The sequence below is a fragment of the Acomys russatus genome, chromosome 8, assembly GCF_903995435.1.
Source record: "Acomys russatus chromosome 8, mAcoRus1.1, whole genome shotgun sequence".
Taxonomy (NCBI): Eukaryota; Metazoa; Chordata; class Mammalia; order Rodentia; family Muridae; genus Acomys; species Acomys russatus.
Genome location: NC_067144.1, coordinates 28,951,362 through 28,964,884, shown reverse-complemented (window position 1 = coordinate 28,964,884; position 13,523 = coordinate 28,951,362). Strand labels below are relative to the sequence as shown.

General features: G+C 38.4%; 1 protein-coding gene across 1 annotated transcript in view; it reads right to left on the bottom strand.

Moving 5' to 3' along the window:
* Nucleotides 1-13,523, bottom strand: part of Slc9c1 (solute carrier family 9 member C1) — a 28,668-nt gene that overhangs the window by 4,338 nt on the left and 10,807 nt on the right. Inside the window, exons 6-12 of the mRNA XM_051150347.1 lie at nucleotides 12,060-12,221; nucleotides 9,001-9,100; nucleotides 7,681-7,824; nucleotides 7,185-7,218; nucleotides 5,408-5,539; nucleotides 5,103-5,288; nucleotides 2,952-3,078 (exon numbers count right to left, since the gene is read on the bottom strand). Coding sequence (XP_051006304.1) covers nucleotides 2,952-3,078; nucleotides 5,103-5,288; nucleotides 5,408-5,539; nucleotides 7,185-7,218; nucleotides 7,681-7,824; nucleotides 9,001-9,100; nucleotides 12,060-12,221 — 885 coding nt within the window. The remainder of the gene's footprint in view (nucleotides 1-2,951; nucleotides 3,079-5,102; nucleotides 5,289-5,407; nucleotides 5,540-7,184; nucleotides 7,219-7,680; nucleotides 7,825-9,000; nucleotides 9,101-12,059; nucleotides 12,222-13,523) is intronic.

The window sequence follows — 13,523 nt, the reverse complement described above, 5'->3', positions numbered from 1 at the left end:
AGAAAGCAACGAAAAAAGAAAGAAAGAAAGAAAGAAAGGAGGAAAAAAAGGCCAGACAGTTTAGTTTTACAATTAAGCTTAGTTGTTTAGGGGTTAAGATGGTTTTAGGTCTGGATAGATGTTTTAAGTTGCTAGAGATGAGATGTAATAGATAACGATTTTCGTTCAGAATTTTAGATGCTCCAAGATAGGAAAGATGTTTCAAGGTTGCCAAATACAAGTAGCTAAAGCACTACAAATGTAACATTAATATAATTCCTGATTGTCCTGTAGTTCTTCTTTCTGCATGTAGTTAATTTTATATATGTGTAACAATAGAAATATATATTTAAAAAAACAAAAAACTTAAGTGTACATCATTATAACATAATAAAGATAAAATTCTCTTAAAATTAACAACATAGCATTGGTACTTTTACTTATATACCACAGGTCTTTTTTACATTGTAACATGAAAAATTTTTATTTTAATGATTATATAATGTTCAATCTTGGTGATTAAACTGTTAATTAAATAGTAATTCACTATACAGTTTCACTGACTCTAATTTTCTATCTTTGTAGTGATGCCCAATTATCTTTTTATTATTTTTAATATCTTTGAAAAATGTTTAGAGATTACATTATTTAATCAAAGATTATAGAGTTTATTATTTTTAAATCTCTGTAATTTTATTAATTTATACTAGCACCAACAAAGCAAGAAGATATATCATATTTACTGCTCTTTTTTTTTCATTAATGAGTCATATATTTTTTAAAAATCTTACTATGATGACTAATCTTTACTGTCAACTTGGGTTTAAAATCACCTAAGAAAGTGTGTCTTTAAGAAAGTTTCTTGAAAAGTTTAACTGAGGAGGAGCTGCTCTGAGTATGATAGCATCAACCCCTGTGCTGGGGTCCCAGGCAGAATGAGAGAGGAAAAGCAGGCATCATGCTGAGCACCCATTCATATCTCTCTGCTTCCTAACTGTCGACCCACAGTGACCAAATGCCTCACTCCCTCTGCCACCCCCTCCCTGCCGTGATGATCATATCCAAACTGGGAGGCAAAACAAAACTCCTGTTCCTTTAATATGTTACTTCTTGTTAAGTATTTGGTCACAGCAATTAGAAAAATAATGAAAACACCAACTAATGAAGTGGACTAAACACTTATTTTCTTTAAATGTTTGTAGCATTGAACAGTCTTTGTTTTTTCTTCCCTCTTCCTCTTCCTTCTTCCTCCCCCCCTTCTCTTTCCTCACAGGTTTCACTATGGAGTCCAGGATAGATTCAAACTCTTAGCCACCTAGGTGCTGAGGTTATAGTCATGTGCCACCATGCCTGGCTTAAAATTTCCTGTTCGATGTATATTTCTTTTGTGAGTTGTCCTTTGAAACAACATGCATCCTTTATTGCATTATAATGAGTTCTATTTTTTTTTTTAAGATTTTATTTATTTGAGTGCTCTATCTGTATGTGCACCTGCATGCCACAAGGGGACATCAAATCCCAGTATAGATGGTTGTAAGCTACCGTGTGGTTGCTGGGATTGAACTCAGGAGGAAACTTCTAAAGGGAAGAACAGACACTGTTCTTATTCACTGAGCCACCTTTCCAGCCCTTATCATGATTTCCCGATTAGTGATATTGATGCAAATAGTCAGAATTCCAAAAGTACTTTCTGTAAATTTCTAAATTTAGAACACAATTTATCTTTTATCTTAAATATATTTTGAAAGTCTTGTCAGTGAATTACTAGTGGTGTTTCTTTTAGAAAGCACATTTGTTACATAGTTCATGTTGACAATGCATTTGTAAATCTCCTACCTTATCCAATCGATGAGTATTTGTAGATCCTAAATAATCCATTTTGCTGTGCTGTAGTTTTCATCATGTGAAATTTGTTTAAACAATAAGCTTTCTACCAACAAGATATATCCAGAGATTCATATGTCTGCTATTTAGAATGTAACCCGTATTTTGTCTGTTACTGATATACTTAACATCTTCTTTTGAAGGAAAGGCTAACGATTCTGTTGTTCATTTTTTATATTATTTTGATGATTATGCAGGGCTATACTTACAGATGAACCATAAATATTTCTAAGTGTAGCTCTGATATTAAATATTGGGATGACCGATTTGGTTTCCATCAAAGGGTAACTTGATTGGATAGAGGACACCTGCGTTGGGTGGGGTTAATAAAGTACACTTTCTGGTGTGTCTGTGAAGACATCTCCAGAGATGGCTAGGTCTGCAGGGTTGCAGGCATTCAAGTCCAAGACCCCAAAGCTTCTCTTACCAGGAGTAGTCAATTGTCTCAGCTTGTCCAAACCTTGTCTCAGAGTCCAAGCTGAGAATATAATGAAGCAGAGAACTTCATATACAATTTTGGCTTCTCTGTGTCATATATACTGTGACATTTTTTTGAGTTGCTATAAACAACTGGGCCATGAGAGTAAAAGAGGCTGGGCTGTAAAGGGAAGGGGGGGAGGGGGTTTTGGGAGAGATGTGAAGTTGCCTGTTTACAGTTTCTTTCCTTTGCCCAGGGGTGCGGGCATGTGGGGGTGTGGGTGTTTGGTGGTGCCGCAGTAGGTCTTGGTGTGTGGAATATATTTTCCTGACTGTTTATCTTTGCCTCTTAGATGCCATGAGGTAAGACAAAAGTCCACTCGACCCTAGGCTTCTGTTTTCACGATGTTATACCCACCTCTACCCTCGTACCCCCTTCCAAGCCCAGAGCCATAGAGGAGGCAAAAGAGAAGCCTCTGAACCCTGAAGCGAAGTGAAGCTCTCTTCCTGTAAGTTGTTTGTCTGAGGTTTTCATCACAGTCACGGGAAATTTAACGTGTCAAATATGGCAGCTAAAAGAGTTCCTCAATACTCTAGGCAGAATGCAAGCTATTGATATTTTAGGAAAGGAAAGTAAGTTCTCAAAATTATGCCCAAGACATCTAACTCACTTTTAAAATCTGGTTTCATAGAAATTCTGCGAGGTGGAATATACTTTTTTACGTTCCATCTGAATTTTCTTATAGCAACTGAAGTTTGAATAATCATTACTTTTGTGAAGTCTTCGGTGCCTTGTATCTGAAAGTTGACAGAATATATGCTTATTTCTGAATGAAGGTTATGCAATTACGTGTTGCTCTGGCAAGCCAGCATTCTCTCTCCTCAGCCTCCCACCCATTGGCATGACCAATATTAGCCACAATGCCTTGTTCTACACACACACTCTTCCTTGACACTTTTGGGCCTATTATTTTACACAGAGTTTATGGTGACCACACTAGGACAGTTTGCTTTCTTTTTACCAATTGAAGACCAAGCCACACCGAATATACTGCTTCATTTTCTAACAGAACACTCGATACAAAATTTCCTTTGATAAACCTCACAGATTTCCAGCATTTGCCTTTTATATGATTAACAATAGGTGGCTCACTATTGATAATACATCTTTAAAAGGTAGCATTGCTCAAAGTCCTTCTTAAGGATGTTTGGGTAGGGATTAAACTGGGTTAAGTACTGTTGAGGACGATCATTCCACAATGGAGTTTATTGTAAGCATCATTCAGTATCTTTTCCTTTTTTGAGCAGCTGGTAGGGCCATTTGACATTTGATTGGCAGCTGACAGGCTCTACCTTATGTCCTATCATCTTGAGTTCAGTGCTGCCAGACCCACATCTTCTCCCGTCTGTCATCAGTCAGAGAAAACTCTACTCTGGCTTCATGGACCATTGCAGCCACTGCTGCTGCTCAAGCCGCAGCTCCTGCTGCTTCCGGAGACCTGGCCCTGATGCTCCAATCGACCACCGCTGCAGGCAACTAGCATTAGCTTTACCACATCCCACTCCAGGCAAAACAAGCCTCTGTCAACTTGTGGGGACCATGTTTATCCTGTAGTCATTCTCACAGAGTAGAGGAGAGAGAGAGGAGGGTCACTTGTTGGGACCATTGTTTATCCCTGTAGTCTCTCAAGAGTAGAGGAGAGAGAGAGAGAGAGAGAGAGAGAGAAGAGAGAGAGAGGAGAGAGAGAGAGAGAGAGAGAGGCGAGAGAGACAGAGAGAGAGAGACAGAGAGAGAGACAGAGAGAGAGAGAAAGAGAGAGAGAGAGAGAGAGAGAGAGAGAGAGAGAGAGAGAGAGAGAGAGAGAGAGAACAAAGATTCTGACTGGGGTAGTGCAAAGCTTGTGATGGGTCATAAAAGAGACATGCTTGGTGCGTGTGAAAGGGCTGTTATTGGTAGAACTGGAAGCCATGCACACCCAGAACTGTGATTACAAAAGTGCCCTACCCCGTTTCTATGTAAGCAAGCTGTCTCCCAGTCTCCTAACGTCCGTGTGGGAGGCCTCGCTCCTGTATCTTCTCCTTTAGCATTGGAGCAGTATGTCCAATCTCTTTCCTACTTGTGGCATTATTGCAGATATAGCCAGCAGAACTATCTGAGAAAAGAGTAGACAGGACCCAGGGAACTCTAGTTCTAGCAATGGTAGTGGCCTCGGCAAAGAGGCCACTGGATGGTTACAGAGACTAACTGAGGGGGAAACCACAAGAAGCTAAGAAGGTGATGCACCGAAACTGCTATTGAAGAGCCAAGGGCAGAAAGTCAAACTATGGAGACAGGCAGGCTGTGGTTGCTAGGAAACCAAGGATTATGGAGCAAAGAGTCCTTTTGAACTCAACGCAGTTTAAATGGGAAAGGGTTCATTTTTTAGTTTCATTTGCTGAGTTGGAGGAAAACATCTCCCATTCTAGTGAGGCTTGTCATGGCCTTCTAGAGTTCTGTCAGTACAGTCCTTCTGAAATGTATGAATCAATTAGAGGGTTCCCCCTTTCCAGGTAAAACTGTACTAAAATGTGACTGTGGTCTCAACTCTATACCTTAGTGTGTTTCATTGGCATTGGCATTGGGTGGAAAAAGCTTGTGTCTAGGCCACTGAGCATGAAAGCAATCAATAAACACTGTGCATGTGACTACACGTGGTGTGGATAAGTATGTCATATGGGGTGGGGCGGGGAGGGAAGGAGGAGATGGGAAACCAGAAGGCCTGATCGTTATGACAAGTTTTCTTATGTTAATGCTTTGTTTGGTGTAAGGCCTATTTCTGTACCTGGTGGCACGTTACCGGAATTAGGAAAGGTGCCTTATAAATTTTTCGCAACTGACAGTCTTCCGCAGATCCATGGATGAGGACCACATGGGTTACGGTTTCATCATAGATGTCGGTTTTTGTGTTCCTGGGTATGTCCCTTATGAAGAGGTTGCAGAGTTTCAACTGCATCTTGTAGTTCCAGTCCTTGAAGAGAAACATAATTTCATGTCTGTTATTAGCTCACCGTCAGTTTCCACCACTATCTCTGTGCAGGTCAGCTTGGGGACGAGTAGGTAGAAAGAATTCAGAAGGACCCCTCTTACCTCGAAAGATAAGTGTTCCCGGATCTTTTGGGCAGTAATGCCGAGTCCGATTTTGTGCCACATTTTATGTTTCAAGTTAGGACATTTTTTTTCAAAACCTTCATACAAGTGGCTGATGGGAATAAAATATGTCTGAAAAAGGAAGATAGAAAGTGAATAAATTGTTCATACCCAGGGCTGAAGAAATATCGGTCAGCTCCATACAGTGACATTTGAGCTAAGAATTAAGATGCATGTTACAGTCCAGAAATCTCATAAAATGAATGTATTGTCTTATACTTGTAATCTTGCCACAGACACAATTCCAGAAACTGCATCATCCAAAAAGGACTTTTTAGTTTGGGTTTTACAACTGTATGTATGGCTGTATGTATTTCTGGATGTAGTCTCGTGATTGAGCATCATGAAATTACACCAAGCTAAATACCAGTTGCTATTTTACATACTTATTTTTATTCTTTTTATCGGCAAATAACAGCTGGGTATGCTAATGAGAAACAAATCAAGCTAATTAACGTATCCCACACATTATCAACTTATGAGGTTTTGTGTTGAGGACATTACGAATCTATTCCTTTAACATATTTTGACATACATATTGTTATTTCTGCGTTCACCATGTCGTGCAATAGAACACTACAATATATTCTTCCAGTGAATGGAAATGTACCCTTGACCACTGCCTCTCTCCTTCTCCTGCCTTTATCATGCACTTCTAGTAACCAGCCCTCTGTGCTCTCTGAGACAAGCCTGCTGCTTGACATTCCTCGTGGAGCTAAAAACCATACCCTGTTTTTCTCTCTGTTCCTACTTTATAATATTCACACATTTTCAGGATCATCCTTGCTGCAAAAGTAGAATCTTATTCATTAAGATGTTTTAATTACATTAGTTAATGACATTTATGTGGGAAATTAATTAATTGATACACACGCCATGGCACGCCTATGAAGATCAGGGTCTGCCTGCAGTAGAGTCCTTCTTTCCATCGAGTGGGTTTCAGGGATAGGACTCAGGTCATCAGGCGTGGTGGCAAGTGCCTGCACCACTGCGCCATCTCTCTAGCCCATCATCCCTTTCAGAGGATGAGCAGCAGTTCACAGACTGTATGCCCATCTAAACCGTATAGCAGGTGCTGAACACTTAGGTTGTTTTCATTTCTATCATTTCCGTCCCCCACCCCACCCCACCTTTTTTTTTTTCCTGGTATTTCAATCTGCTCTACTTAATCCTAAACTTTCCATTTTCATGTTAATATTGTGCTGATATTTCCAATCTCTTCTATGTTTAACAGCAGCTTCTCTTTAATTACATGTTTTTCTCGAGTTCATTGAGTCTATTTGTACCCATTGCTTTAGTGCCCCATCTGCCCAGGGCATCTTCTGGGCAATGACAGTGTTACTTTTTACTCAATGTTCCATTCCCCCCTATTTTTCATCACACCTATCACTGTTTAATGTTTCTTTGTATGTGTAAAATTATAATCTCAAAAAAACCTTTTAAAAATTCATGATTACTGATGATACATTCTATAGATTAAACTTCTTTTTTTTTCTTTGCATAGTTTCATTGCACACTTTGTCCGTATTGCTCAGTTCCTTTCTCCATGTCATTCCCAACAGCTAAACCATTTTTTATGATAATTTGGGATAAATGTTTAGAACTAATGGGTTGATCTCCACAAGCTAATTATCCTAGACGTAAGTAGAATGTTAACTATTCGAGGACAGGTAGTTGTGAGACTTTGGTTATGGCAGCTTTTCTCAGTGTATTTCACTTTCTTTAGATGTAGGCTTTCCTGTCTCTTAAGACTGGAAAAAGGGACCACAACATTACTAGGGGGCCATTTACAAGGAGGGTTTTATTCTAGTTTCTTAAGGAGTGCTTCCATTTATGGTCGTGAATTCAAAGAAATGTTAACATAATATTGAGCAAAATTACAAAATACAATTTCTACTATTAGGTAAAGTTGTTGAAACCTTGTACAAAGATAGAAAATACTAGATGAAATATTCCATATATTAATAGTAGTTGCATTTTAGTAATCTTAGTAGATTATGAAGGTTTTTTTTTTTCAGAATTTTTGCAAAACATTTGCATGGCTCTAAAATTCATTTAAACTCTGAGAAAACTCCCGGGTGTTACTTTGCTAATGATCACTTGAGAGGTTTAAGACAACTAAGTGTTCAGTCTGCCATACGAAATGATTTCATTATTTTAGAGAATCATCTTCAAAAAACTTTCTATAAACAAAGTTTGCATGGTATTCTTACCTTAAAACAATCAGTGTGAAGTAGATATTTAATGAATAATATATATCAGAAAATGATATATACAAATAAGTCTGTGCAGGGATTAACAGTCCAATGAAAGTGAACACCATAAGGAAACCAATAAAGGACAGGCAGTTCCAGAATCTGCATTTTTGAGAGGAATGAAATGTTACAGCTAACTTACATGTTTATTATAAAGCTTAACTACATAACGCATTATGCAATTATCAATAAAATAAAAGTAAATGAGGCATTTATGAATAATCAATATGGATTAAAGAGAACTGTGAAGGAAAGAACGCTAATGCAAATAAATATGTAATTCTAAAGTAATTTAAATAAGTTTATTTGTGTAAATTATTAACATTCTTTTTTCACTGAGTCTGAAAGAAATATTTAGGTTGCAGTTAAATGCCACGTAGCATAACAACACAGTAACTAAACATCCAGACACCATGGTTCACATAACTTGCAAGTGATAGTAAAAATTTAAGTCCTAAACTTACTTCTTGATATTAAAATGTTAAGTGATTATATTAATCAGTGGTGGTGAAAGTGGTAGAAATTAGTACGGAAGTGCCAGGGAACAAAAACCACAAGTTTGTCATGAAAACATCTCAGTTCCTAGGTAACGGAGTCAAAAGGCTGTGCAGTGCCTACAATGGTCTAGAAATGGAAGAACTGAGTCTCTAATAAGATGGATGACCCTGGCGACAGGCTCAAGGATTTGGCAGAGGAGTTGCAGAGTCGTGAGAAAGGGAAGACCAGGGAGAATAAAGGGGGAAAAAAAAGAAAAAGAAAAAAGGAGATGGGAATTGGAGCTGCCTTCTCTTTCAACAGTAGAGTGGACCCCTTTAGGCTGTTGAAGTAAGCAGTAGGACTTTACCACAACTCTCTTAGATTGCTACCACATTTAAGAATAGAGCCTGGTGCATGTTATATTTGAAATAGATTCCTGGAACTGTGATTATACAGTAATTATTTATGTGTCAGTGAAAGAGAGTGGCTTAGGTAGAATGGTAGACAGTACATGGGGGGAGGGGAGAAGGATTGGCAACAGAAAGTCAGCAGAGTTTCTGTTTATCAGCACCACTAGGAATAGTGGTAGAGTAATGCTGGCCAGAGTCATAGAGCTATGGCAGCCAAACTCAGGACTAGGTGACCTGTTTTGTCGAGAATTGTGCAGCAATAAATATTACAGAGAAATGAGTGGGATGGGCTCATGTCACTGTCTTACTCATACCATTTGGCTAAAACTATGGTTGCAATTTCATAGCTTCTAGTTTACTGAAACAAAGTGAAAACAGAATAGCCACTCACTCGAGGAGAAATGCTTCAACTCCTGGTTTAAAACTTGTAGAATTTAGAAAAAGTCCGATGATGGCCAGAGTAAATATTCCAGACATCCCAACTAGCTCACCTAGTTTTAGAATGAACAACAAAAGGATCAACTACTGGGTGTGAAAATATCAGATATCGTGGTTTCATGGAGAAGTTACCCAGCTCAGTTTCACTCTAGAAAACACTACAATTTATTACAGCTGCTCATAGTTTCCTTCAACAGATATACACCCTACTGTGTAGTAAAATATGAGACCCACATCCATGCATCAACTTGGCTTCATATCATTGGCAGTTCGAAAATCTCTTCCCCTATCACAGTAAAGCTAAGCATCCTCCACAGACCTTTTGTTCAAAGGAACTCTGGACGGGTGGATCACAGGATTCTATAAGGACCACTTCATACACATTTTATTTGGAAAACGCAAGAGCTGTATTTCTAGTAGAAATAAGGAACTGAGGACAAAAAAGCCACAATATAGATCTCCCCCTGTTTATTTTTTTATTGGTGCTTTTCATATAGAAGAACTGAGAAATATACAAGTCTGTTAGTGGGCGTTTTTAAAAATCAGTAATATTCTTGTAAATGGAGAATTATATAGTACAACACAAGAAGATTCATAATCCCACTTCTAAGACCGCAAGTCTAACTGTAAAGAATTTTTGGGAAGCTAGGTGTGGTGATGCACACATGTAATCCCAGCAATTGGGAGTCAGAGGCAGGGGCAGAGACAAGAGGAACTCTGTGAGTTCAAAGCCAACCTGACCTGCAAAGCATGTTCCAGGTCAGCTATGTCTACATAGTGAGCTCCTGCTCCAAACCCAAAACCCAAAGCAAAATACAGGAAGAAGGGCATTTAACTTGAATTTACTTTAGACAGAACATTGAATTTTTTCATAAAGAAATAATTGGTAAGCTTTAGACCGAGGGATGAGAACCAAGAAACAGACACGAGCATCTACACACATTCACTAAATGCTTTAAATTAATTAATTAATTCACTTTACACTGTAGTTCCCTCCTTTTTTCCTCTCAGTCCCATCCTCCCTCTTCCCCCTCCCTACTCCCTTACTCCTCAGAAAAGAGGATTCCTTCCCCCAGCATATCAAGTCACACCAGGACTGACCACATCCTCTTCCACCGTGGCCTGGTGAGGCAGTCCCACCAGGGTTAAGTAATAAAAAAGCAGGCAACTCAGTCCATGTCTGAGGTAGTCTTCACTCTCTGCACCAGACTACATGAAGACCTAGCTGCCCGTCGGCTGCGTCTGTGTAGGGGGCCTGGGTCCAGTCCATACATGGTCCTTGGTTGGTGCCTCAGTCTCCACAAGGCCCCTGGGCCCTGGTTAGCTGGCTCTGCTGGTCTTCTTGTGTAGCTCCTGTGCCCTACAGGTCCTTCTATCCTTCTCCCCCAACTCTTCCCCAAGGCTCCCTGTGCTCTGCCTGATGTTTGGTTGTGAGTGTCAGCATCTGTTTTGAGCCTCTGTGACAAGCTTGAGACCTACAACAGGGTAGGATCTTGGGATCTAGGTGAGACTCCTCCACTCTCTGACTAAACAGGACAACTATTGGAGGCAGGAGAGCTCCACCCCACTCACAATACCTTTGATCCCACATGTACAAGATGCGCAGGGATTAATATAGAGCAGAGATTGAGAAAATATCCAATCAATGCCTGGCTCAACTCATAGGAGTGAGCCAGCCTCTGACACTATTAACAATACTCTGGCATACTTGCAGACAGGAATCTATCAGTTATCTTCTGACAGGCTTTACCCTTCAGCCCTTTGAAACAGATGCTGAGACTCACAGCCGAACATTAGGCAAAGCATAGGAAATCTAGTAACATATTTATTTTAAAGTTAAGAAATACTGTGGATTTACCACTCTTTCTTAATTTCCTCACAATACATATTTGGCTCAGTTCTGAGCCACTCTGTCTGTTTTATATACTTAGGATATTTTTGTTTCAAGAGCTACATTTTAACTGCTATAGACTTATTGAATGCTCTGTTATTTGTCTAATAAATATTGACATAAAGCACTTACTTACTTTAGAATTTGTAGACAGAAGTTTTTCTCTGTTGCAACTTATTCAAATTCTGTAGATTTTAGTAGCATTTGTGTTTTTTCTCTGTTGACTCAGGTTTCCTAAGTTTATAAATTTCCTTGATAGTTTATAAATTTTTGCCAATTTAAAATCTTCAGAAAATTCATATACAGAGGGCCTAGAGCAGTGTTTCTCAACCTGTGAGTCACACCCTTTTGGGGGGTTGTAGACCAGATATCCTACACATCATGTACTTACATGAGGATTCATAATAGTACCAAAATTACACTTAAGTAGCAACAAAATAAAGTTATACCTGGGCCTCACCACAACATGAGGAACTGTATTAAAGGGTTGTATCATTAGAAAGATTGAGAACAGATGATTTAGATTTAGAGTCTGATACCGAGTCTCTGCAAAGGATTTACAGTCTGTCTGGTAAGTACATTTCTTTTTATATAATGTAAGACAAGCATGTAATGCCAGGCACAGTGGTGCATGCCTGTAATCCAAGCACTCAGAGAGGCAGATGCAGGCAGATCTCTGTCAGTTTGAGGCCAGCCTTGTCTACAAAGTATGCAAAGGACAGCCAAGGATACACAGAGAAACCATGTATCAAAAAGCCAGATCTAAACCAAACCAAATCAAACCAAGACAAGCATGTAACTTGCTTTTATACTCTTTTTTTTTCTTTTGTGCAATTGGTTATAAAATGATTTCTTTGGAAAAGACATAATGAACTATGATTATAACTGTTGCTATGTTAAATTTTTCTTGTTTTATAATAGTACTTGCTTCCTATATCTGGCTACATTGTTCTCTGTGTAGAGGTATTCACATTTTTTACATTTTTGATAATATTATTTGAAGAAAAATATTCCACTTGGGAAAAAAATCACAAACTATTTCCTAGCTATCTGTTTTCTGAGGCTTTTTTTTCATTGCCACTTCTATTAATTTAATGTAAAGCATGGACCCTCCCACTTACAAATATAAAAGATGAGGTATAGAACTGAAAAGATGAGAGTGATGTGATTGACGTCATCACCAAAAATGGTAGACATCCATAGCTGAATCAGCTTTGTACTTAGGATTCCAAACAAGAAGCTTTCAATAATATGCGAGCAGGCTGTAGTCATGATATTATAGGCTACAAGAAAAGAGAGAAATGAAAACTGTTAATAGGACTCACCTGGTTTTGTATTAAATGATGCTCTAAGCAACTTTTCTTTTTGCCATTATTAAAATTAGCTCAGTTGTAATGAACACCAGAGTACAGATGTCCCTTCAAAACAGCAAGGTTACTGGACTATGTGCTTGTCCTCTTTGTACTTTCTTAAGAACCCTTCACACCGCTGGTGTGCCTTGTTTTCACATGATTACCAACATTTGTTAAGTCTTTTATTTTTAATTAATTGTTTTCTAAGTATATAAGCATAACTTGCACAGTCTGGGTAATGTTACTTATATGGAGGGAATGGAGGGAGAACGAGGAAATGATATAATTACAATATAATCTCAAAAGTAAAAGAAATAAGTTTTAAAATTATTATTTTATGTCAAAATATGTTTTAGTTACATATAAGTCTATGCACCATGTGTATGCCTGGTGCAGCAGGAGGTCAGAAGAGAGTGCTGGATCTCCTGAAACTAGAATTAAAAATGGTAGTGAGCAAACATGTGAGTGCTAGGAATAAAGCCTAGGTCCTCTGGAGGAACAGGCAGTATTCTTAACCATAGAGACATCTCTCCAGTCCCAAGCCTTGTATTTCTTTATTTTCATAAATATCATTTATATTATTTCTTTTACTTTTGAGGTTAAAATTACATCATTTCTCCTCTTTTCTCCCACCACACCCTCCATACAAGGTTTATTGCCTGTATTGTTTGTATTTCCATAAAAATATGATGACATTAATGGCTATTTTTATATACCTAGTGTTCATCTGTATGTCTTCCTTAGAGAAATGTTTGCTCAGCTCTGTCTTAGTCATTGTTCTATTTCTGTGAAGAGACCAAGGCAACTTATAAAAGAAATCATTTAATTGGGTCTGCTTATACCTTACACTTTCAGAAATTAGTTCATAGCCATCGTGGAGGGGAGTATGGTGGCAGGCAGGCAGGCTGGAGCAGTAGCTCTGAGCTTATGGCTCACTGAGCCATGCCTCCATCTCTGATCTTTTAAAATTGGAAATATATACTACCAAGATATGGAGAAAACATTAATGTCCACCAGTAAGTGGGTGGATAAAGAACATTTGGTATATACCTACACAGGAATAATATTCAGCCTTTAAAAAGAAAAAAAAATCCTGTCATCATCACCAATATGGTTTTACCTGGGAGCTATTACGCTTAGTGAAAAAAGCCAGGCACAGAAGGACAAATATCAAAATACCACACAATCATATATGTATGTTATATAATACATATTACATAAATTTATAAATAC